Source organism: Gouania willdenowi, chromosome 17 (genome assembly GCF_900634775.1).
Source record: "Gouania willdenowi chromosome 17, fGouWil2.1, whole genome shotgun sequence".
NCBI classification, from domain to species: Eukaryota; Metazoa; Chordata; class Actinopteri; order Blenniiformes; family Gobiesocidae; genus Gouania; species Gouania willdenowi.
In genome coordinates this window covers 19,263,971-19,289,955 of record NC_041060.1, presented here as the reverse complement: position 1 = coordinate 19,289,955, position 25,985 = coordinate 19,263,971, and the positions used below count along the sequence as shown (strand labels likewise).

Below are 25,985 nucleotides of genomic sequence, written 5' to 3'. Positions count from 1 at the left end.
GTCAGGCCTGGTTTGCAGCTACTCGTAGGGAGAGGGTTTATATGTGCTTGTATGTTGGTGTTAAGACAACTTGAGTACAACTCAAAGAAAAGCCATCGTGGGATAAAGGGACTATTCATTAGACATGCTCGGATGAATCTAAGCTTTTTACATCAGTTTGATACACTATGAGACAAAGGCAAAGCACTACTAATGCTCTACAATGAGGGGTTACCCTGTTAGGAAGCAGTCGTGGCTCAATACTAGCATTTATTTAATTATTTGTTTGTTTGTCTGTAAGCAGAGTTACATGAAAAGTACTTGATGTATTTTGACAAGATTTTAAACAAAGATAGACTTTACATCAAGGTCTTTCAACCTCGGGGTCGTGTTGCAATGTGAGGTCGCCTGGAAATGAAATGGGGTCTCCTAAAACGTCTAGTGATAGACAATAAAAAAAAACTGATTAAATCATTTTTTTTAATAAAATGTTTTTACTATTATATTTTTTTAATTAAATTATTTTTTTAAATACTATTTTTTTTTTTTAAATACATTTTATTTACATTTTTTTTTTAGATATTTTGTTTAATTCATTTTTGTATTGTTTAAATTTACAAAAATTGTTATTTTTCTAAATCTTATTTAAAACAAATAATTTAAATAATAATTTTGTTTTAAATTTTCTTGATTTTCCTTTTTTAAATTAATTTTATTTCACATTTTTTTATTTACTTTTTAATTTTTTCAATTTTATTTCTTTTTAATTTTTATTTCATCTATTTTGCACAATTAAAAAAACCAATACATAATATCACAGAAATAGGTATACAGTACAGGAAGAGGCAGGAAGCTCACAGAGCTTAAACAATATTATTTTTCAAACGAAAACAGCAAACACAATCTCAAACAACTGTATTCTATACTTTCACTTTCTGATCAATGAAATGCATTATAAAAATATCTGAGCTGGCGCTTATTGCTGCTTTGTGCACTGATACTGGCTACTCTGTATTTGTAACACAGCATGTCAGGTTACTTCCTTAATTACAGAGTTTCATCCAATCAGACCCGGATTGCGCATTCATCGCAAATTTTCAGCAATGTTGCTATTAATGGGGATAGAAATGTCTTCAAAGCCTTTAAAGCGTGAATGATCACGGTACCATGATCAGGATCATTGATCCAGAAAACTGCCAATATCTGGAAAAAAAGGGTATCTGGTGTTTGGTGGAAGTTCATGCCCCCTTAATGCTCTTGTTTGTTCTTGTTCAAGGTGTGACCTTTAGTCGTGTGTGGATGGAAATGCATTTATATTAAAAATTATTTACTCAAATGTCTGAATATCATATATCATTTTTGTCTTGTTTGTGCAGACGATGGAAGAGGAGGAGGCTCAGATGACAGTTGAGGAGAGGAAACAGATGATTTGCACCCGAGAGGATGCATGGAAGGCAAAAGGCAAAGGAGCAGCGAATGATTCCACACAATACACAGTGGCTGCACGAATGGTCAAAAAAGGTCAGCATATAACAGAAGTACCATGTGGTAGTGTATCCTTATGCAGACGGTGCATTCATTTCATAGCAGGGATTGAAATTCCTTGCAACATAAAGCTGCTCTTGTTCATTTTACAAATGCAGTCAAGTTGAACACACTGCACTTGCACTTGCTTGATATTTAACATTTTAATGAATGTAGATGGTAAATCTGAATGTCTCTGCATGGCTTCACAGGCCTTTCAGCCTCCTCCTCAGTTATCAGCCCCATCCTGTCACCGGTATCCACCAAAATCAAGAGCAGTGCACCTGCTGTCAGCAAACCACAGGAAGGTGAGCAACCCCACATATTAAAAGCTGTTTAGTGATAAATCCAAAATCAAAATTCAGTTGTTTCCATTACCAGTTTTTATTGCGCTATTTAGATTTTCTGAGTTTCTCAAAGAGGAACAGGTGAGCAAGAAAAAGCACAACAACTCTGCTCAGTTATTTGGAGGTGTGCAGGCCAGTGGGGGAAAGTGGGCGGGGCATTAGTGCTATAGCATGACAAGCCCTGCCCTGAGACAAGCCATTCTACGGAACTCACTCACACTTACTGTCCCTCACAAGAGAACGTGGCAAAAGTGGTGTTGATATTGTGCAGCTAGTTGTTAATAAATGGGCCTGTCTGGCATTTTGACGCAGAATCAGCTTTCTGGCATTGCTATTTTGAGAAAAAATATTGAGATCCCCCCCCCCTTATCTGTAACAGCTTCATACTCGTGTGTGTATTTCTGAAGTGGAACAGAGAGAGAACAATAAACAGACAAAGTGTGCTTTTTTCCTGTTCTGATAAGCATGAAATCATATGAAACCATGACATTGGTTTTTTTTTTATGTATTAATTTGATATGCAGAAATTGAAACCAAGCCTGACATGGAATCAGATAAGAAATTAGAAAAGTTGGAAAGCTTTTTGGGACGTCTAAATAGCAAAGGTAAGTAGTTTCATTCATACTACCTCATCACCACCAGATAAATATTATTGGGTAGTGTTGATTTGTAAATTACAAATTTAGATATGTCAGTAAAACTCAAAAAACGTTTTGCTTTTTTAAATTAATGTTCCGATCTTTGCTTTGCGCCTCCAGTTGCAGGTTTGCAGGAAACCACGATAACCGTAACCGAGAAAGCAGTGAAAGAAGTTATGAAGCTGGATGACGAAATTTTCTCCAAGTTCTACAAGCACATTGCTGAGTTTCCACGCATGCCTACCAGGATCGAGATCAGTGAGGATTTTGACTCTATCTTCGGTTCTCAAGGTCCCAAGTAAGAAAACAGTGAGATATAACCTTGTACCAATTAGGAGTGTGACGATATCTTGATACGGCGATATATCGCGACATTATTTTGCATAATCGATTATCGATATGCTCGCGCTAAGTATCAATTAAAAAAAAAAAAAATTATTTAAAATTTTAAAATTTTATTTTTTTTCAAAACCTTTTCTTCTTTTTCACTAAAATGTGCAGGTAGGTCTTCACAGAAATGTTTTCATTGTTTGTTTAAGGAACCAATATATTGTTCACTGGAATATTGCACTATAATGGTGTCACTGGTAAGAAAGACCCTATTTTTTGTTTACAGAAAGCACTACTGGAGATACTTATCCATTTACATTGGTATGTTAACACTTATTTACAGAAATGTTGCACTAAAATAGTGTCAATGTTCATAGGACACTTTTTCAAATTTATTGTCTTTCAGAGATATAAATAAAAATTGTATTTTTTCTCTTAATCTTTATTTTTTTGCTTGTTATGTCATAGATTATCATAGATTGATTTCTGACCAATATATCGATAATCGCAGTATCGTCATATTGTGAGACAATCGCTATCGTGAGCTTTGTATCGCATATCGTATCGTATCGCGAGGTACCAACAGGTTTCTACCCCGAGTACCAATATCTTTAAATGCATTTCTCCTATTTTTCAAAATGTTTTCCTTCTGTCCAGGTTGACCTCAGCAATGGTGCAGCACAAGCGGTCAGTTCGTCCATCCAGAAACGTTCAGTCATCCAGAAACCCCCTGAAGATACTGGCAAGCAGAGAGGACATTAGACAGGAGTACACAGAGCAAAGACTCAACGTAGCACAGCTGGAGAGCAAGAGAATAAAGGCCGAGAAGGGTGTGTGTGTGTGTGTTTTAAATAAAGTGTCTATTCGTACGGTTGCCGTACGGACAACCTACGGTGCTATTGGTACGTTTACCGAAGTACACGTACAGTACGTAGCGTCTTAGGGTTAGGTCTAGGGTTAGGTTATGACCATATATAGCAACAATTTTTAGGGTTAGGGTTAGGATTACGGTTAGGTTTAGTCTTAGTCACGTGATCTAAATGACTGACCTATCACGTGATACGGCAACCGTACGGATAATAACAGCTGAGTGTGTCTTCGCCTCTGTGTTTTTTTGCAGTGTTGATGGTTTTTCCTCTTATTTCAGTGAATAAATCCTCAGAATACTCCGAGGCTGCTCTGGCAGGTTTGGCGAGTAAGGAGAACTTCAGCAGCGTGAGTCTCCGCAGCATCAACATGTCAGAGCAGATGTCCAACAACAGCGCAGTGCCGTACAAGAACCTCATGCTGATGCAGATTAAAGGTAAGGACTCCCTTTGACACATCTCAGCTGCAACGTGGCCAAAAACTCTTCCCTTTTTCCAAATTTTTCATCCATTTTCTATACACAGTTAACATTTTCATTCGTGTGTTATCTTGAGCAGCAGCAAACTTTACATAGAAACACAGTAGTTGCATAGGGGTGTGTTGAGGGTTACTTCACCATGATCTGAAACACCTGCAAATAAAATGCCTTCTTCAATATGACTTCTCTTTGGCAAAATTGTCAATTAGCAGCTTTAATAATGCTGAGTAAAATATTGAGTCTACTGAATATAAACACACTGTTTACCAGGGATGAGGTCATTTACTTTTTTCAGTTACAATTACGTTTTCAATTACAATTCAATTGCGAAAACAGTGACCAGCATTTTTTTCCAATTACAATTAAATGACAATTTTTTTTATCCTCAGAAAGTCACTTACAATTACATTCTAAATTACTAAAGTTCAATTACAAATAATCACAAAAACTGAAGCTGAAATTTCTTACATTAACAAGTCCTAAATCAGCTGTAAAATACACGAAAAATGAATATCTATCGTTTAATATCTTTCCTATCTATTGGTTTCCTTGTTCTGCTTCCTAATCAGTGAAAAAATAGGTTTCAATCTTTTTGGTGTGGACGTCTGAGCCTTTTTTGCGTCACTGTACCCCTCGATTTCAATTTTTTTAATGGTAAAATGTGGTAAAGCTTGATATGAAACACATTTTAATAATTGTTACCTCCATACAGTATGTGTAGAACTGTACATAGAACAGTTTTGCGTTAAATTATAATTGACAATTTTTATAGAATTTTCATGGCACTTACAATTACAAAGTCAATTATCTAAACTCAATTACAATTTAATTTAAAAAGATTACAACAGCAACATGTTTTTTTAAATTACAATCACAATTATGCCTTAATTATCAATTGCATAATTAGAATTAGAATTGACCCCAACCCTTACATATTTAGCAAACTAATTGCTACTTTTTAACAATGAATGAAGTAGTGTGTGAGAACTTCTTGAACACATAAAACAGGATTTAAAGAAGTACAGTAATTACTTAAAAATGTACCGGTCTTTAATCTAAGGACGCAGATTTACAAATTCAACAAAACTAACCATAAAATATGATAAAGCTAACTGTAATTGTGCTGACACAACTGACTTTACAAGTTGAAGGTACTGAGGCTCAAAAATATCAAACCATTGCAATAATAATAATATACATTATTTAAAGGACACTACCCAGGTCTTTATTTTATCTGGTTAAAAGAAGAATATCAAAAAATAAAAAATATACTAAAATACTAATAAAGTAGTTGAGCTTTAAATATCACTTTTCTCGCTGGGAGACTGCTTGATGGTTTCCATCAAAGATGACCTAATGTGTTTGCACATGGAAAGACTGAGCACACAATGTAGATGACTAAATCTGTATTCTGAACTGTTGTGGATTGGGAAAATGTTGCTAGGCAACAAGTGGATGTTGTAAAAAGACTCCCACTTGCTGAATCCTAAATGTCCAAAAAGAGCAAAATTCGTACTTTTAATAACAGTGATTTTGTGTAACTAAGTGCATTAAATACATAATACAAGATACAGTATATGTGTATATATAATGTGACGCCATTCGTCCTTTTTCTAGTCCTGGAGCAAATGGAGGATGAGACGAGTGCCACTTTTTTTTTCTCAGAAGATTTAACAGATTTTATTGCCAAATAATGACAAGGAAATTATGCAACCGTGGATACGGATAAAAGAATAACTTCTTTTTCTCTGCAGGTCGTCGTCACGTCCAAACCAGATTAGTGGAGCCAAGAGTGTCCTCTCTGAACAGTGGGGATTGCTTCTTATTAGTCACTCCAGAGCACTGCTTTGTGTGGGTGGGAGAGTTCTCCAATGTGATCGAAAAAGCCAAGGTGAGCTTTCATAATTGATCTGGACTCTGAGTTAAAGTCAAAGATGTACCGTTAGTGTTTGAGCAAACACGACTCACTGATGATTCAGCTTCTTATTTTTATTCTCTGCACGCCAACTCTGATTTTTAACTGATACTTTCAGCCACTTTAATTTCATTAAAGAAAGGCCGATATACACACTTTATGAGAGGGTGTCATTTTGTCACCAGTCGATTTCATCATTTTGTAAAATATTTCATGCAAACAAGAAGCAAAAAGAATAATTTTACTGAATTCTTCTTTCATCTTTTGGATCCATTGCATTTTAATTATTTCAGTCAGTAGTTTACTTTTGAGGGTTTTCATGAAGGAAATGACTCATGTCTTTGATATTCCTCATTAAAAGATGAGTCACATGAACAAAAAAAACCACAAATCACTGTGTAAATGAAACTCAACAATATTTGCAGGGGCTCCCAGTTTTCCCGGTGCTTATGCTGCATTCGATTGCACTCGTAACCCGGAAAGATCCGGGTCGTCAATTTCGACCTCCGAGTTAAATGCGTTTTATTCAGTAAGCTCAGAAAACATGGCTGGCCACAGTCAGCTGATGTTTTTTTTATATTTTTTGAGGAGTAAAAATGCCTACTGGGGAAAAATATAATAGCTTCTTGGGTAAGAGAGAAAGAGAAAGAGATACGTCCTACACTTTAAGTAAGACTTGAACGCACCAGCGGGGTGAATCCTGCATGCTTCATTGAACCATAGACTGTAGAGAGTACATTGAACTTTACGCAGAGCGGCGTTCAAATGAACAGAGTAGGGATGGAAATACCGCTACAGAGAAAAATTGAGGAGAAAGTTTCGCTAACAGTGGGCGCCGCAATTTTGCTAAAACGTCACTCCGACCAACTCGGAGTGCTTGGATCCTGCCCGAGTTCCCGAGTCGGGGTCCAGAGCTTAAGTGCCTTTTTTTTTGGACTTTTCCGATTCGTTCTGTCGGACAAAATCTTTCAATTTTCCTCAAATGATGACATAATAATTCCCTTAATTAAATAGAAATTGCTCACAAAATCTAAGAAATTTAAAAGGAAGATCTGATGTATGACACTTGTTCCTTGGATATTGTTGTTTTCTTACATATTTAATGTATACGTACATGTGTAAACTAGGGCACAATAATGTTGAAATTACTCGTTTTCCCACATAAAATCTGTGGCCCACTTGAGATCAAACTGCTCTGTATTTGGCCCTTGAACTAAAATGAGTTTGACACCCCGGGTTTAATCATGTCGTGTTATTTTGGCTTGTTTTTCAGGCGATGGATTTGGCCTCCTACATACAGACTAACAGGGACATGGGCTGCAGAGCCAGTCAGTTACAGACTATCGAGGAAGGCGTCAACGCACAGGGAGCAGATGCTCAGCAGTTCTGGTCGATTCTTGGAGGACAGATGACCTACCAACGTAAGACATGAGCGCTCAAGTTCAACCACAACAGGCAGTGTTTCTGTAGCATACATCCTGTAACTTAAGTTGTGTTGTCCTGTCATAGCGGCCGGTCCACCGGAGGACGACGAGCAGTTTGAAACCGCCATTGTGGAAACCAACTGTATTTTCAGACTTTTGGATGATAAACTGGTTCCTGACGATGATGAGTGGGGAAAGGTTCCTCACAGCTCAATGCTGACATCGAAGGAGGTGAGGAGAACAGAAATATGTCCTCAGGATGTTTATCCATTGATATAGATATAGAGAATGTATAGGTTCACTATGAAAGGTGTGTTTTAGCTGGGAAGGAAATGCGAAGGATAAGATTTATGTAAATCATCTTCCCACAAAGTTTTTATTTAAAAAAAATGCAGGTTGTAAAGAATCATAATATATTATTGTGTTTCTAAAATATACACATTAAAACAGTGTACATTTTTTCATCTTCGTTTTGTTTTTTTTTCTCTTTTCTTTGCAAATGTAGTTTAGAATCTTAAAATTAAGATCTTTTTTCTGCTACTTTGTGGGTTTTGAACTTCAATGGATGATTAACTAATTTGTAACTAATTAGTGTAGTTTTCTTTCTATGGTGATTAATAATCAAATGCTAGTCATGAATCATGCAAACTAAATGTTAGAACCTATATGAAATGCACTGTACCTCACCATCAATACTAAGCTGTATGAATCCCTGAAATATATTTGAGCTTCTTCTCAAACAGTTCACTGAGCTTCAAGCTGGTTTTGATATGTTGCCTAGCAACAGCAGGTGTCAGGGATGAGCACCTCCTACGTCCATCTGTGTGTTGCTGCTGCTGCTGAAAAAGTGCAGGACACTTGGAGTACATATAGACAAGCTTTTGAAAAGATTGAATTGGAAAGATTTTCTGTGTTGCTGTCATTGCAGGTGTTGGTGTTTGACTTTGGGAGTGAGGTGTATGTGTGGCACGGTAAAGAAGTGACTCTGGCCCAGAGGAAGGTGGCCTTTCAGCTGGCCAAACACTTATGGAACGGGACATTTGACTACACCTGCTGTGACATCAACCCACTGGATCCTGGAGGCTGTAACACACTCATACCTAGGTGGGTTTACACACATTTGTCTTAATCTTTGTTTGTTTGTTTTTAGTCGTTGTATGCTGCATTCACACCGGATGCGTCACAAAATGTTTGTGCATCCAGATTACTTACAAAGTCAATGGATAGACGCGGCCCAGAGGCAAAATCTTTCTTGTGTGGCAGTGCGGTCTGATCCGCACGTCAAGAGCATTGGCCATGCGAGCGCACTCCCGATTTTTCATCATATTCGCAGGAGTTGAAAATACTGAACTCCTGTGACTGTTTCGCATGACGAATGCCAATCAGAGTCTTTATTAACGATGACGTCAAGCCGTCAACACGGACACCGGTCTGTTCACCCATTCAACCATGGAGTAGAAGCTGTGTGTGACCACCTGGAGCTGTATGACACGGCCTTTATAACCAGGACTAGGAAGGATTGGGCATGGAGGAGAATCAGCGAGGAGGTGGTAGTAGCAGGTAAAAGTTGTCTCTGTAGTTTTCATCTTTGAAAGTCGGCACTGAGCTAGGATAACATTAGCCGCTAATCACACCGGCTTTTTTCACTGGTGGTTTATGTTTATGAGAGGGGAAAAAGGAGCGCAGCGCCTTGCTTCAGCAGGCGGTGAAACTCACCGAGTTGGATGTGTCGCTGGTGGGCGGGGCTTTGCTTCAAACACGCATATGAAGCGAATGCGGACATTTTTTGATCCTGCAAAACCTGCGGAACATTTGCTGCGGCAGAGGCGTCCGGTGCCGCAGAAGACGCATTCGGTGTGAGGCAGCGGTCCCCAAGCTTTTTTGCCCCACAAAATGGTTTACTGTCAGACAATTTTTTTCTTGTATCAATGTCAAACAAGCATTGCACCAAGTAATGATACCTGGTCTCCACTGATTTTCATGTGACAGTGTATGAGATCAATTCAGTATAAAACAGCAAAGAGAATGAATGCAAACTGTCAACACTAGGGTGACCATATTTTGATTTCTGAAAAAGAGGACACTTGGGCTGTCCTCGGCATACTCAACGTTTTCTTGAATCTACCATGTAACGGCAAAACACAATATAGTACCGTAGATAAATACGAGTAAGTTGTTATTGTCCATGGGGTTGAAAAATGGATTTCTCTCTTGATAACAAAGACTTACTGGAAGTAAAAATGACTGAATTCAATCACCTTTATTATGCATTATAACAATCTGTCCTTGAAAAACCTAACGTATACCTTCTTAACATCTCTCAATCATTGAAACAATAAGAAACATCTGTTAAAAATGAAAAGAACATGTGAAATATACACTTCTAGAAATAACAGTGAAAGTTTGCATCACATGGTCCCATGCTGACTCCGAGCTTTATTCTGTCTATTCTAAGTTTCTCCCAGTGGCTCCTTCATTTTCAGATACGTTCTTTGATCTTCCATGGAGGTTTTATCATCTCATATCTTTTAATTAAATCCACCAGTATTTGGTCTCTTTCAGTCCGTCTTGGACTTTAGTCTCTTCTCCCTTTTTTTCGTGTGACTATTTTGTCAAAACGAAGCACCATCTTTAATGAATGATTCTGTCATGTGTGAGTAAGGTTAATGATATAATGACATGGTGTTAGCTCTAAAGGGCAACTCCTTAGCTTTCACAAACTGCTGGAATTTCTCCAATAGATCAAATATTAGTGTTCCCCTAAATGCGTTCAGGGTCCCTGGGAAACCCCGACATTTTGATGAGTTTGCAAAATCTGGCCAGACGGTTCGAACAAGACGTGAAAAGAGGACATATCCAGGTAAAACCGGACGTTTGGTCACCCTAGTCAACACTAGAATTCATTGGCCTTTAGTGCGTCTGGTGGTTAACAGGGTCTGATCACATAATAGTTCAACTTTTTTCCTCCGTTAACTTTATAAATACAAAAGTGTTTGCTACCTTTGATTACTCCTGTTAAATCTTGAAATATTGGTGTGATTATCTCCACAGGAAGGGCCAGGGCCGCCCTGACTGGGCCATTTTTGGGAGGCTGACGGAGCACAACGAGACCATTTTATTCAAGGAGAAGTTCCTGGACTGGACGGAAGCAAAGTCTCCAACACCAAAGCAAAGCAGCGAGCTTGTTTCACCTGAGCCAAAGGTGGAGCATCTTTACAATATAGATCTATTATTCTTTTGGTCATTTCCATCGAGGGTCATAAATCTGGCCTTTCCCCCAGGAGGCTCCGGGACGTGAATGTCGGCCATACGACGCCACCCTAATGCTGCCCATGCTTCAGTCACCCATTTCTACCATTTTGGATGGGGTGAACGTGGGGCGTGGCCACGGCCCAGTGGAGACTGAAGACCACATGAGAACTCAGGAGATCAGCACAGTGTCCGTGGACGTCTGGCACATCCTGGAGTTTGACTACAGCCGTTTGCCTCGCCAGAGCATCGGCCAGTTCCACGAAGGCGACGCTTACGTTGTTAAGTGGAAGTACGTTGTCAGCACTTCAGGTTAGTGTCTGTGGAAGAGGCAAGAACAACGTTACACATATATATAAATAAATATAGTCTCACACACTGATTTTTGTCTTTTTTGGTCAAAGTTTTTGAACAATTTAGAAAAATCTGTGTCCAGATATGGGGCGCTGATTGTATAGTTGTGCATGCTAAATTAAACAGCAACTTTTTGCAACATTAAGCATCAAACCACATTTAAAAAATGCATGAGAATTTTTTATGCTACTTTTGACCAGATTTACAGCAATATTTGTGAAATATGTGATATTTACTTTTCTCGTAAAAATATAACGTCAATGTTAAATCTAAATCTAAATGTTAAATCTAAATCTAAATGTTAAATCTAAATCTAAATGTTAAATCTAAATCTAAATGTTAAATCTAAATCTAAATGTTAAATCTAAATCTAAATGTTAAATCTAAATCTAAAAGTTAAATCTAAATGTCAAATCTAAATCAAAATGTTAAATTTAGATCTAAATCTTAAATGTTCAAACACATGTTGCTGTAAATCTGATCAAAAGTAACATAAAACAAAAAAAAATCACATACGTTTTTTAAATGTGGTTTGTTGCTAAATGCTGCGAAAAGTTTATTTTAGCATGCGCAACTTAACAATCAGCGCCCCATATCCAGGAACTGATTTATGCAGTTTCTGATCTATTGTTTGTGTGTCTTAGTTGGCCGTAGACAGAACCCAGAGGTGAGGAGCAGTGGGCCGGGGAAGGAAAAGTGCTGCTATTTCTTCTGGCAGGGCCGGCATTCCACCATCAGTGAAAAAGGAACATCAGCGTTAATGACTGTGGAACTGGACGAGGAGCGAGGAGCACAGGTAGCAATGACAATACCTTCAAACATTCAAACTACTCAAACATTGTGGAGCTCTCTCTTTTTTTTAGTGAGCAACAATTGCTTTATATTGTGTTTACAATGTTTGAAATAAATAAATTAATCCAAGTCCAAATCCAATCATTCGCGTATAGAAATATAAACAAAGGACCAGTTATCTACTATGGGATTACTGTGTTATTTAGACTGAAGGTTTCCCAACACAAATGATTTATATTATATAAAAATCTCTGCTATGGAGAATTATTTAAAATTTATCAAGTAGGCTTTTATATATACAGTGGTCTGTAATTTTAATTTTCAACTGTGAGAGATAGAATCTAAAAAACAAAAATCACTAAAACTTAAAAAACTTAAAATTTTTCCAATTGAAATTACAGACCTCTTCAGTCTTTGGAAGGGGGAAAACTTGCAAAATCAGCAGTGCATCAAATATGTACCTTCCCCACTGTATATTACTGGATGTGCAACAGTAATATCCACAAATACTCAAGTAATCTCTGCACATTAAATTTTAGTATCAGAATTAGAAATGTATTTTTTCTTATTTGCATTTTTTTTTTTTTTTTTTAATCATACATTTTCTTGCAAACAAACCAATAAATATACAGAAATATTTATTACAAATTCAAAGATGATTTCCGAGGGAATTTACTGATTTTTGGCCGCAAAAAGAAGCAAGTTCAACGAATTTAAAAAGACAACTTTTGCGGTTCAAAATACAGAGAAAACAAAAATAAAGATAGATAAGTGTATTTACAGGAGGAGCCACTAAGACGATAAATAAACAAATCTTATGTGTTCAGTAACCGCATTGCACTGGGATGAAACGTGTTGGTGAATGTGGTGGTGCAGGCCTAGATGGATCTGTACGTCTTTCCTGAGAGTATCAAAGAGAACAGGCTGTGTCCTGGATGTGAAGTGTCAGAGGTGATGCTTCTGGCCCTGCTCTGGCATCTGCTGGTGTAAATGTGCGACAGAGAGGGCAGCTGTGCTCCTATGATGCCCTGAGCTGACTTCCTAACTCTTTCCAGAGCCTTCTAGTCAGCATGAGAGCTGCTCTTATACCACACCAGGATGCTATAGGAGAGGATGCTCTCTACAGAACATCTGTAGAAGGACAGCAGTGCATTTGAGTGCCAGGTTGTTGAGGAGCACCAAGTAGTGAGGTTCAAGACCTCCTCCCTGTAGGCCGTCTCATTGTTGTTATGGATCAACCCCACCACAGTAGTGTTATCAGCAAACTTGACCAAGGTGTTGCTGTGCTGGATTGGTGCACAGTCATGTGTGTACAGCATGGGACTACGCACACAGCCCTGAGGGCCCCCCATGCCCACTGTCAGGACTGAGGAGTGATGGGGGCCCAGCCTCACTGACTGCTGACAGTCTCTGATCCATCTGCAGGTGTGCTCGCTGGTACCCATGCTGTGCAGTTTGGACGTCAGTCTTCTTTGGATGAGTGTATTAAAGGCAGAACTGAAGTCCACAAATAAGATCCTTGCATAACTGCCAGATGTTTCCAGATGTTTACACACCTTGTGGAGGGCTGTGTTGATGGCATCACCTGTGGACCTGTTGGCTCTGTATGCAAATTGGTGCCGATCAAGGCTGGGAGGCAGTGAAGAGTTGATGTGCCTCAGCGCCAATCTTTCAAAGCGCTTCATCACGGTTGAAGTGAGAGCCACATGTCTGTAATCATTCAGACTGCTGACCGACTGTTTCTCGGGGATAGGTACGGTTGTGGCAGACTTTAGGCAGCTGCGAACTGTGCAGGCTCCCAGTGAGAGGTTAAAAACGATACTAAAAACCTCTACCAGCTGATCTGCACACAGCCCCTCAGTACTCTACCCTGGATACCATCAGGACCAGCAACATTCGACGGGTTCACACTCCGGATTACCCTCCTGACCTCCTCCATGCTCACAGTGAGGGCCAGGTTGTCAGTAGGTAGCAGCTTCATAGGGGCATCCCCCTCCTCACTTACTTCAGACCTAGTCAAGAACTGATTTAGGTCCTCTGCTAGGTTTGTGCTGGTGGTAGTAGCATTGGAGCTGTTCATGTTAGCAAGATCACGGATGCCCTGCCATACACGTCGGGGGTTCCCCTCTGTGATGTGCCCCTCCGTCTTTCTTGCATATGCTGCTTTCACCTGCTTAATGCCCTTTTTCAGGTTGGATCTCATGGCTGAGCTGTATAGTTCCATATTTCAAGACCTGAAAGCAGCTGTTTAACCTCACTGTTCATCCACTGTTTTTTATTCTGAAAAGGTCTGACCTTCTTCTATACTGTGACACTGTCCATACACATTTAATGTAAAACAGAACAGTGGATGTATAGTCTGTTAAATCCTCCTGCGTAAAGATGTCCCAATTAGTAGAGCTGAAGCATTCTTGGAGCTGTGGGATGTTCATTTTCAGACCAAATCTGTGAGTCTCATCTCAGGCATTGTTCTTTGTATATGAGGTCTGGTGGAGGGGAAGACTTTATATGCTTCCTTGATGTTGCTAAAAACCTTATCCAGCATGTTATGACCTCTCGTTGCACATGTAACATGCTGGTGAAACATAGGGAGCACAGTTCTTAAGTTAATATGATTAAAGTCTCCAGCCACAATGAAAACACCATCCGGGTGGGCAGACTGTTGTTTGCTAACAGTGTCCATTTTTTTTTTATGCTAAGATTGATTATCCTACACAATTTGCAGGTCCAGGTGCAGCAAGGAAAGGAGCCGCCATGTTTCCTGCAGTGCTTCAACGGTGGCATGGTCGTCCACGCTGGGAAAAGGGAAGAGGAGGAGGACAACACTCAGAGTAAATTCTTGAACTTGTGTCGTTATTTGTGAACATGAACACATTCAAACACAAGAGTTTCTGGCTTATGCTTTCAAAGGTGTCATCTCACAACTCTTGCATTAGTTTTATCGTAAATCTATAGACAAAAAAGAATGAAATACAAACCCATTGACTCTGAGCAGGATAACTGGATTTAGATGATGATAGAAAAGACATTTCCTCTTGCTCATCTGGATGTTCTGGTGTTGTTCTTCTCCTCCACCAGACGAATGGCGTCTGTACTGTGTGAGAGGTGAGGTCCCAGTGGAGGGTCACCTACTGGAGGTGGCGTGTCACTGCAGCTGCCTGCGCTCCAGGGCCTCCATGATCCTCCTGAACATCAACAAGGCCATCATCTACCTGTGGCACGGCTGTAAAACACAGCTGCACACTCGCAGCGTGGGGAACACGGCAGCACTCAAGATCAAAGAGCAGTGAGATTTGATATCATCAAATAAAGCTTAATGAGGGTTTTTATGACAGATTCTTAGCGCTGTGCTAACTCGGCTTATGCCTGTTTTCAGGTGTCCTCTGGAAGCAGGGCTCCACAGCAGCAGCAAAGTCACCATCCATGAGTGTGATGAGGGAATGGAGCCTCAGGGTTTCTGGGAGGCTTTGGGAAGGAAAGACAGAAAGGCCTATGACTGCATGCTGCAGGGTACGCCATATACACATAAATAATGTTTAAAATTGTAGCTGCGCAAAAAACTTGTTGCATGATCGATTTTCAATATCGGTTTCTAAAAATGAAATAAAAAATGAAATGTGAGAAGAAAAAGTTTCCTTTTTCAAAGTAAGAGCGCAGATTAAGACGGTGCTGTGTTTCTGGCAAGAGCGTTAAAATATGACTTCTAACTGTCGTTTCCATAGCCCAGGACAAAATGTCTTTGAAACCTTTCTCTGAGGTGATTTTGTTGCATGGCAAAACTCTTTTATTAATAAAACAACGTACTGATCTATGTCCATTAACTTCTATAACACAGCAGCGACGTAGCACCGCCATCAAACATGCGCTTACTTATGCGTAGGAATTCCAGCAAGTTAATTTAATCTTCTTTTTGAATATGTTAAGGTTTAATTTATTCAGACAACTATGAGGAAGTCAAGGACACATCAGCAGACGCCTTTGAAGAAGACTGGCAGTTGAAAGTCGAAACATGTCAGGAGATCAAAGTCAAAACATATAATGCTCTTACTTTGAAAATGGCGACAAGTGAAAAAAAAAGAATCTTCTAACATTTAATTTTTTTGTTTTTAAAAACTTATGATTAAAATGCCTAAAATATCAGTCTTAGTTTTTCAATTTCATAAAAAAAAATTCCTTATCTGAACAGAGAATCCAATGACCAAAATACACTGACTGTTTACATAGCGTCATCAACATATTAAACAATAATTTCTCGTTTCTTTTTTTCAGATCCAGGGAAATTCAACTTCACCCCACGACTCTTCCAGCTGAGCAGCACATCTGGAGATTTTGTAGCTTCCGAGTTCTTCCACCTTTCCAGAGCTCCAGAGAGAGTCAGCTCCCTGCCTTTCCTGCAGGAGGACCTGTACAACGCACCACAGCCTGGTGAGGCAGACATTGTTGGCTTGATATGGAGTGAATACATGAGTTTGTGAGTGACAAAAGCATCATTTGGACCTGAAGCAACGCACATGCATGGAAATGTGAGCAAGGTTAGAGTTGGCCAGTTTGAATAATTTAAAACCATGTTGTGCCCTTTCTTATTGGAATTTAATTTGTAATTTTATATCATTTGGATGATTAATTTTTATTGGGCCCGTTCACTCATTTGACAGTCAAGATGAAGAGCGTCCTAAAAACTCTCCGAGACACAAAGATAAATCTCAGATGTTCTTTGTCTGTAAAGTCCAGCACCTGAATGTATAACTAAACTGACATGTTTGTGTGTGACACAGCTTTGTTCCTGGTGGATAACTTCCACGAAGTCTACCTGTGGCAGGGCTGGTGGCCTCAGGACAGCGAGAGCACGGGCTCAGCTCGTATCCGCTGGGACGCAGACAGGAAGTGTGCGATGGAGACTGTGCTGCAGTATTGCAAAGGTAAGACAAAGAAGAAGAACAGCCAGAGTCACGAATGTGGTCAATTATAATTGTTATCACTTAAAGCTGCAGTTTGTACGTTTTTTTGTTTTGTTTGATATAGTCAAAAATCCATAATCATCTTATTATATTGTATTGTTTATTGTAATCCAAAGTGTTCTGAGTGGACAGTGAATCTCTGCTCCTTCTCCTGGCTCTGTAAGTGAGCTTTAGAAATACAGGATGCTGGACTTTGGCCAATCAGAGAGCTTTCTACCAACAGTGCGTGCAACGAAATGCGAGCGATCTGCTTTCAGTCAGCGCAGTCCGCCCCGAGTCAGAGAGAGAGAGAGAGTGAGAACAGACGGAATAAATAGCTTATTAAAAATGACCTAAGGTGGAAAAAACCGACCCAATTCATCTGCAGTTTGTACGTTTAGTGTGTCTGCTCTGATCAGCTGAGATCGGCTGCTTGTGTTTGAGCAGCAACGTGCTTTCATGTCTCTAAAACATCGGAAAACTCTCCAATAACACAAGATAAAGTTCCTACTTCCTATTTGTTACTTGTCTCCATGGAGAAAACAGTTGCAAAGAGTTCCACAGTGTGCGCGTCCACGCAGTTTCGTTCAGGAGGGGAGGGGGGTAGTGTGGAGCGCGTCACGATTCTACAAACCCCAGCTTTAATCGACAATTATTTACAATTATGAAGTAATTAACGAGTAACGTTTTCTAGCTAGCTATGTAAACACAAACTGTTGCATATCTCAGTCAAAATAAATGCTAACAACACCAAATCTGAGGTCCTTGGTTGGCATGTGACTGTGGTGGTATGCGCTAAATTTGAATAATTTAGGCCACTAGGGGGCACTGCAATTGTGGGAAATTTATATCTCCTAAATGGCATGACCGATTTTTACCAAATTTGGTGGGAATGATATTGGGTTGCTCCTGAGGCCGTAAGTTAATCATGATTGGTCAAAGTGGGCGTGGCTTATTACAACATAAACAACAAACATTTATTTCAGCTGAAGTATTGAGTGTTGAGGGATGTGAAATTTACAGGATATATATAGAAGAACACACAGACCACGCATACCAAATAGTATGCCACTAGGTGGCGCTATAATGGGTGCAAATGCATTTTGGCCTGTAACGTTCACATTTTAAATCACATCTTCTTAAACTTTATATCCACGTGCTCACTGCAAATGGCACATTGGCCTGTGTCCCCCCCCCCCCACCAAAAATATCTTCATTTTGAGAAACAAATTAGGTGATAGATAATATTGTTTAGTGTATTTTACAGTTGATTTAAGACATGGGTCAAAACTGAGCCGTTATCATAAGAGATGCTAACAGAAAGCTTACACATGAGGAAGGCTACGTTTTATGGGCTTATTTATTTCCAGCTTGGTCATTGTGATTAACTGAATTTTAACTTCAGTAATTGAGAATGTAATTGTAATTGACTTTCAGATGAAAAATAATAAATGTAATTTAAAAAAAATGCCAGTCAGTGTAATGGTAATTGAGTTGTAATTGAATATAGATAATTGAAATCATAATTTTAATTAAAAAATGTAATTGACCCCAACCCTGGCCAGAGTGAAAAATACAAAATATTTTTCATTATTAAATTTAATGTATATATCTGAAATCTGGAGGTTGTGTTTATAATTCAAAACTCTTTTTGTGACTGTAGATTTTTTGTTTTTTGTGTTTTTTATTTGTAGAAAAGAATGAGAAGAAGCCTCAGAAATCCTACCTGATCCACGCTGGTCTGGAGCCGCTCACCTTCACCAACATGTTTCCCAGCTGGGAGCACAGGGAGGACGTGGCCGAGATCACAGAGAGGGTCAGTAACGCAGAACTCACGTCATCCACTTCAAACTTCATTCTATTTGTTCAAATGCATCTTCGTTTTAAATGTGGGAGGAAATCAGAGCACTCGCAGTACTGATGCCCACACAGAACTAAATATACACCATGTGCTGCTCCTGTGCTGCAGGAGGCGGAGGTGTGCAACCACATCATCCTGGTGGAGGACGTGCTGGCTCGGCTCTGTCAGAACATTTTCCCTCTGGCTCAGCTGCAGGCACGGCCGCTCCCAGAGGGAGTGGACCCGCTTCGCCTGGAGATCTACCTCTCAGAGAATGACTTTGAGGTCAGTAGGTGGACACAAACTACTCCATAGGTCACGGTTTATTTTAATGGAGAACCACACAGGCTTTGAAAACCTGTTTGTATGTTAACCGTCACATATTTATTACCGGGAGAAATGGAAAATGTAGTTATTGTAAGTTAATAATACTTACTGAATCTTATAGACTTAGGGGTGGATTCACTACGATCTGAAATAAAGGGTGGTAAACCAGTTGCTTCCCTAAATCCTTTAGTTACGCAGTTTCCTCACCTTCTGCGTGGAATTCACTAAGATTGCAGCAATGATTAGTGCACGTGCAGAACTGGTGCAGACCGCCCTTATTTAAATGAGCGTTTTGTACATGTTGTGTTGAACGAGATATAAAATTGTGAAACAACAGAATTGGAAGTGTTAGTCGAGGAAACAAATAAATGGATGAATTACAGCATATAGATAGATATTCTTTATTCATCCACAATGGAGAAATGTGTGTGGATATGACAGTGATTGATGGATGGGTGCATGCTCGCTGTTGATGTGCGTGTGTGTGAGACAGTGATCCGCGGAGGAGGGATGTGACGTTTACTCACGTTTTAATACCACTAAACCTTTAGGGGGTATTCTACGAATCTAGATTACCTCTTATCACTCTAACTTTCGGGATTTGATCAGTGTGTGCTGTCCTACAAAGCTTAATCACTATGGTAATTAATGCTGAACAACTAACCTGCTCACAAGCTGGTTCTGTTCTGGCTTGGATGTTCGCGAGTCCTAAAGCCCCGCCTCCTGACCAATCAGTTCTCTTAGAAAATGACCTGCCCATTGATAGATGATTCAGATCTGACAGCTGCGTTTAGGAAATAAGATTATTAATTATAAACGCAATCCTTTCATTTACCGATGATATCTTTTAGGAAAGATATAGATTTACTGTATATGTAATGGACTGATTTACAGTCAGCTGATATGCTTGTGTCATTGTATGCGCGGACGGGTGAAATCATTCATTCATTCATTGATTAATTTATTCATACACTGACCACCTCAGCAGCGACATAGTACAGTTAAACAGTGTGCTCTTATCTCTCATCTCAGTGTGTGTGATAAATAGGTGTCCTTAAAAGAAAAACGTGTGTGCTGTAATAAAGTTTAACTGACTGGAGCGCTCTCCATTTATCATCCAATGGATTAATATCATAAATAATCTCTTTTACACATTGACAGAGTCAGAAGCTTCCTGCCTGAGTTCTCTCATTCCCACTTTTTCTGCAACAACAGGGTTGTCATTGGTCTAAATTATGGATTTTAATTATTCATCATTTTAAACTTCAGCAACCTGGTCGGTACCAACTTCTGAAGTGGATCAGATCTTGAGCAAGTATAAAAGCTCCGCCTCCTGCACTAATTCACTGTTGCTCTTCACTGTCATCATGGATTTATATTCATTATATTTGTTTAACATCATAAGCTGTTGTAAAGACGCTCAGTCTGCCAGTTCTCTCCATTGATTGGTCGGACACTGCAATCTCCACCCCTTTCATGTGCACGCGCACGTAGCGAGGCTGTAATCACTTGGCTTAAATTGGCGCGTTGTGATCATAGGTGATCGACGTTCGTAAGACAGCTCCTGTCTGACAGGGAAAGTTTGGTTAGTTGAAGCCAGCTAACAGAGATGAATCCAATCTCGATTTGTAACGTTTGTGAATCCACCCCTTAATGTGCAGCTGCTATCATTAAATCAATGATTTTGGATTTAACTTGGCATCTAAAGAAGGAAAATCACACATTTTAAAGCGCAGTTTTTAAGCTGGATAATGTTATAAGGCTGTTATAGTCATGGACTATAAAATAATTCTGCGAGGCCCCAAAAGTAAAAAAAAAAAAAAAAAAAAACACAAAATGACAGAAAAATGCACAAATTACAGAGAAAATACACAAAAACAGAAAAATATACAAAACGACAACAAAAAAGCATAAAAAAACATGAAATCATAAGAAAAACGCACAAAATGAGAGAATACTAAATGATACCTAAAAACACACAAACAACAACAGAAAGACGCAAAATGAGAGAAAACACTCAAAATGACAGTAAAAACACACAAAACAACAGCAAAGATGACAATAATAATGCTCATTCTGAATGCTGACATGAATGTTGACAATGTGACCCTTGGATCAGACAATGCCATTTTTGTGGCCCCCGCTGTGATAAAAGTTGTCCACCTCTGTGTGTGTGAGAATGCAACGCTGAGCCGTTGTTCGTATATGATGCGTCTAACTTCATCCAACTCTGACTTCACAGACCAAAGTGTCGGTGACTCCAGGTAAGGAAAGCATCAGCCGCAGGGATCTGTCCTCTCATGCACGTCTCCACAATGTGTTTTTCCTTCTTTCTTTCAATTGGGGGAAAAAAAAAAAAATCCACCTTTCTCTGGATGGTTGGTGAGGCAGGATAAAGACTGAACAGTCACGCTTGGCTGCACGCGAGCAACAGGAAAGAAAAAGGCTGCTACAGTGCAATGTGGAAAATTACACACAACAGTTATTTAGGCCCTTTTTTTGTTGTCTAGGGTTAAAATCTTTCTTTTAATTTAGTTTCAGTATTGAAATAATAGTGTAGAAGATCAGAAAAGATAAACCCTCACCTCACTCTCATCTATTTATTCCCAGCACCAATTAATCTACCATATTCTAATTTTTAAAGGTTTTTGCTCTTTTCCTAATACTCGCACACATTCACACTCACACACGGCTTGTACCCCCCCCCCCCCCCCCCATTGCATTTAAATTCTCCTCAGTTCACTTCTATCACCTCCTGCACGCTGCAGTCCGACTCACCGCCTGTCCGTGAAGCACAAACACTAATGCATCGACACACACAGCACAACATTTCTAAAACACGGTTGAATGAAGGATTTTAATCAAAATGAATCCAGTGTCACAGTGTCATGTAATTAGACACATTTATAACAGGTTGTAAATCGAGTGCTGAGATAAAGCTGTGTGAGGGTGTTGGAAGGCCTAAATGCACACACATTTGAGGGTTTTGTCAAATATTGAATGTTTATAGCAACATTGAAAATCTTTGAAAAAGAATAAGAAATTGAACATTCTTTTTTTTTTATGTCTAATAAGAAAACACTTACTTATGATGGCATATTAGGGCCACATTAAAATAAAAATAACAATCTGGGCAAATACAAGATTCAAGTTGTAATATTTAGTGAAAAAAGTTGTAATTTTATGAGAATAAAGTCGTATCTTAATAAATGTGTAATTCTATGAGAATTAAGTAGTATCTTAATAAATGTGTAATTCTATGAGAATTAAGTAGTAAAATTTCGAGAATAAAGTCGTAATTTTATGAGAATAAAATTGAAATACAAACAGAATCTTGACTGTGTTGCAGCCACTCGTGCGTTATGGAGAATGTGGAGCGTTTAGTGAGATTATACTCCGTCTTTAAGTTTCACACTGTTTCCACTGTTATCACGACCGTGGCTCAGGTGGTAGTGGGTCGTCTTCTGATCGAGAGGTTGGGGGTTCGATCCCAGTACCTGACTATGTGTCGAAGTGTCCTTGGGCAAGACACTGAACCCTAAGTTGCTCCCAGTGGTCGACTAGCGCCTTGCATGGCAGTCCTGTCCCACTGGTGTGTGAATGTGAGAGTGATTGGGTGAATGAGCTGATATGTAAAGCGCTTTGAGACTGCTTCAGTGTGGTGATAAAGCGCTATATAAATCAAGTCCATTTACCATTTACCATCACTTTAAGGAATTTAAAGACACTTTGCAGCCATTTGCATTTGTTCTGACTAAAGAACCCAGACTGATTTGGAGCAAATAGCCTCTTTAGTGGAGGAGGAACTGGCTGGAAGTGGTCAACTTAAATCAGGAGTGTCAAACTCATTTTAGTTCCGGGGCCAAATATGGAGCAGTTTGATCTTAAGTGAGCCACAGATTATTTTCAACATTATTGTGCCCTAGTTTGCACTTCCACGTATGCATTAAATACAAAATATGTAAGAAACCGACAATATCCAAGCAATAAGTAACAGATATCAGTCCCATCAGGATGTTCTCTTTAAATTTCCTACATTTTGTGACTGATTTCTATTTCATTAAGGACATATTATCTCATAATTTGACAAAAATGTAAAGATTTTGTCATAATTTTGAGTTTTTTTCAAAAGTTTAATATCAAAAATGACTGCAGTCGTGCGATATAAGTACTGGGAAAACTGTGAGCACCTGGAAATATTGTTGAGTTTCATTTACACAATGAATCGTGTTTTGTCAAACTTTTTCCTGAGGGCCGAATTGGATGCTCCAAAGGGCCAGATTTGGCCCCCGGGCCTTGAGTTTGACAAATGTGACCTAAGGGCTATAGGTGTTAGTTGCGTTCACTTCAACAGGGAATTCTCAGCGCTGCACCATGACGGGTTTATTAAGATACAGCTTTATTCTCATTAAATAACGACTATTCTCAAAACATCACGACTTTAAACTTGAAATATTATGACTTTAATCTCATAAAGTTACGACTTTAATCTCGTAAAATTACAACTTTAATCTCATAAAATTACGACTTTAATCTGGTAGTGCTCAGATTTGTTTTTATTTTAATGTGGCCCTAATACGCCGTCATACTTTCTTTTCTCTTTTCTCTATAAAATATGACAAAGGTCAAGGTCCCAATGAAGCAGCACATGTAAATTCTGGTGTTTCTTTGGTTTGTCCACAGAAAGCTTTGGAAATGAGTAGAGAGGAGTACGAACATCTGCCCACATGGAAACAAGTGAACCTGAAGAAAGCCCGAGGACTGTTTTAAGCAAGTCGTACGATGAAAAATGTCACGTGAAGAGAAGAAAGAGGCACAAGAGATGGAGTTTGTGTAGAAAGGATGAGAGTGGACTGGAGATGCACTTATTGCCCCACTTAGAGCTGTGTTTTAACCTTGTTGTCAGTATTGATGGATGTTATAACGTCACTTTGGTTCTCATGTGGTGTTTGGATGCCTTTGAGATCAAAAGTCGCTGCTCGACGCCTCACCTGAGAAAACACACGGACGCTTTGTTGTCAGAATGCCATGCTGTGGTTGCGCGCGTGTGTGTGTGTGCGACTGTATATATTGTTTGTACGAGTGTGTGTAACATTTGTGTGTGTAATAAGTCCATGCAGCGGTGTGCGTTTGTGACTTTGTAACCAGGTGCAAACAATACATGTTGTAAGAATTGCTGTCATTTGCTGCATCTGCAGTGTGTGGGTTAGTGGGACTGTGTGGGCGACTCATGCTGATTGGAGTCATGGGGGCCCGAGTCATGAGTTGTAATTTAAAAAGATGTGAAGGACGGCGGCTTTGGTGAATCTCAATGTATAGTGCCTTGCTTTTTGTGTACAGTTTATATACAGAAAAATCTAGTCTGCATTTTTAAAGACTTTTTTTTTTGTGATATAGTGAAATAAATCACATTAATGCTTCACCCTGCTGTTATTCATAGCAACCACAAGGTGGCAGTAGAAACAAGTTATCAGAGGTTATTGCTGTTACCTTTCTAGCTGAATATTACCAGCAACTCACCAAAGGACAACAAAAACACACAAAATAAGAGAAACATATACCGAAAAATAAAAAAAGAACAAACAAAAGACAATAAAAATGACACAAAAAACACACACTGAGAGAGAAAAATACTTGCTATTGCCGGCAACGCACAAAACTACAGCAATGACACACTAAATGAGAGAAAAAACACACACAAAATAACAGAGAAACATACAGAACAACATGAGAAAACACACACACTGTTAGAATAATTTTAATAATACCAACAACACACAAAAAACAACAACAAAAACACACTAAATAAGAGGAAAATGTCCTGAATAATAAAAAAGAACAGACACCAAAAACATACAAAATTACACAAAATAGGACAGAAATATATTGAATAAAAAAACAAAAACAAACGTATGATGAAAATTAATCAAAATTATAAAAATAAATCTATTCAGAAGGCACTAAATACTGTTTAATTCCACCTACTGTATTTACAAAATGAGATTCTTTAAAATGTGTGTTATCACTCATTCTCTACAGTGGGTTTATTTTCTCAGAATTCTCAGCAAAATGTAGTAGTCGGACATGAGGGGGGTGCCTGTATCAAAAGTAAGAGAAAGGGGGTACTTGAGCCAAAATCATATGAGAACCACTGACATAGACTACAACACTCCATTAAGAGAATGCAGGAAAGTGCTGACTTGGCAGAGACAAATTCAACCTCCTAATAATAGGGAAAAGCATTAAACTCACAGTTAGCTGACATAAACTCTATTCCAAAGGAAGAAACTCATTTCTGCAAACTATTCAGACAACATGACAAACTAAAGGCCCGGGGGCCACATGTGGTCGTTCAGAGCATACAATGTGACCCACCACAGGAGAAAGTAAGGGTGACTGAGAAAACAATAAGCACTGTGTAAAATATTAATTAATCACATGGCTGAAGTGATTATTAATAGCAAATTGAAAAAGAACAAAAAAATTCTAAAATCCTGTGATTTTTCACAAACAATCTCACAAAGTTAAAATAATAATAATAATCTCAAAATCAAGGAATTTAGTAGTGTAGTTCCTGCAGGAACTGATGTCTGTCATTTATTATTTACATATAGTATAAATTACATGTGGAACTTGGTCACAATAATGTTGAAATTAACTTGTTTTCCTGCTTAAAAAGTGCAGTAAGCTGGTCCGTTTGTTGTCCCTAAGAGTGAAAGTGAGTGTGACCCTCCTGTAATGATACTAAATTTAAAAAAAAAAAAAAAAACACCAAAGGAAAGATGCAGTACCTCAGCATTTACACATTATAAATATTAAGGTAACAGTACCACTAATTAATATTAATTGATTATTAAATAATTAATTATTATATATACATTTTTTTTTTTTTTTTACTTCAAAGTGCAACATGTAACACTTATTTTAACACTTTCAACAGCTGAAATAATTATTTTTAATAGGATGGGTCAATGAGTAGTTGGC

General features: G+C 38.8%; 1 protein-coding gene across 9 annotated transcripts in view; it reads left to right on the top strand.

Moving 5' to 3' along the window:
* Positions 1-24,423, top strand: part of svilb (supervillin b) — a 61,572-nt gene extending 37,149 nt beyond the window's left edge. For 8 of the 9 annotated variants that reach the window (XM_028473442.1, XM_028473436.1, XM_028473441.1 and 5 more), the window contains 21 exons: positions 1,356-1,500; positions 1,716-1,811; positions 2,375-2,455; positions 2,609-2,786; positions 3,476-3,648; positions 3,966-4,121; positions 5,918-6,054; positions 7,352-7,499; positions 7,588-7,733; positions 8,431-8,606; positions 10,554-10,704; positions 10,784-11,063; positions 11,750-11,901; positions 14,623-14,728; positions 14,976-15,183; positions 15,274-15,407; positions 16,167-16,322; positions 16,673-16,816; positions 18,529-18,650; positions 18,804-18,959; positions 23,685-24,423. In XM_028473442.1, the coding sequence (XP_028329243.1) occupies positions 1,356-1,500; positions 1,716-1,811; positions 2,375-2,455; positions 2,609-2,786; positions 3,476-3,648; positions 3,966-4,121; positions 5,918-6,054; positions 7,352-7,499; positions 7,588-7,733; positions 8,431-8,606; positions 10,554-10,704; positions 10,784-11,063; positions 11,750-11,901; positions 14,623-14,728; positions 14,976-15,183; positions 15,274-15,407; positions 16,167-16,322; positions 16,673-16,816; positions 18,529-18,650; positions 18,804-18,959; positions 23,685-23,771 (3,132 nt within the window). In that variant the 3' untranslated portion in view covers positions 23,772-24,423. Of the gene's footprint in view, positions 1-1,355; positions 1,501-1,715; positions 1,812-2,374; positions 2,456-2,608; positions 2,787-3,475; positions 3,649-3,965; positions 4,122-5,917; positions 6,055-7,351; positions 7,500-7,587; positions 7,734-8,430; positions 8,607-10,553; positions 10,705-10,783; positions 11,064-11,749; positions 11,902-14,622; positions 14,729-14,975; positions 15,184-15,273; positions 15,408-16,166; positions 16,323-16,672; positions 16,817-18,528; positions 18,651-18,803; positions 18,960-21,243; positions 21,266-23,684 lie in introns of all 9 variants that reach the window. The other variant, XM_028473437.1, reaches the window with a different exon arrangement.
* The last annotated feature ends 1,562 nt before the right edge of the window (positions 24,424-25,985 follow it).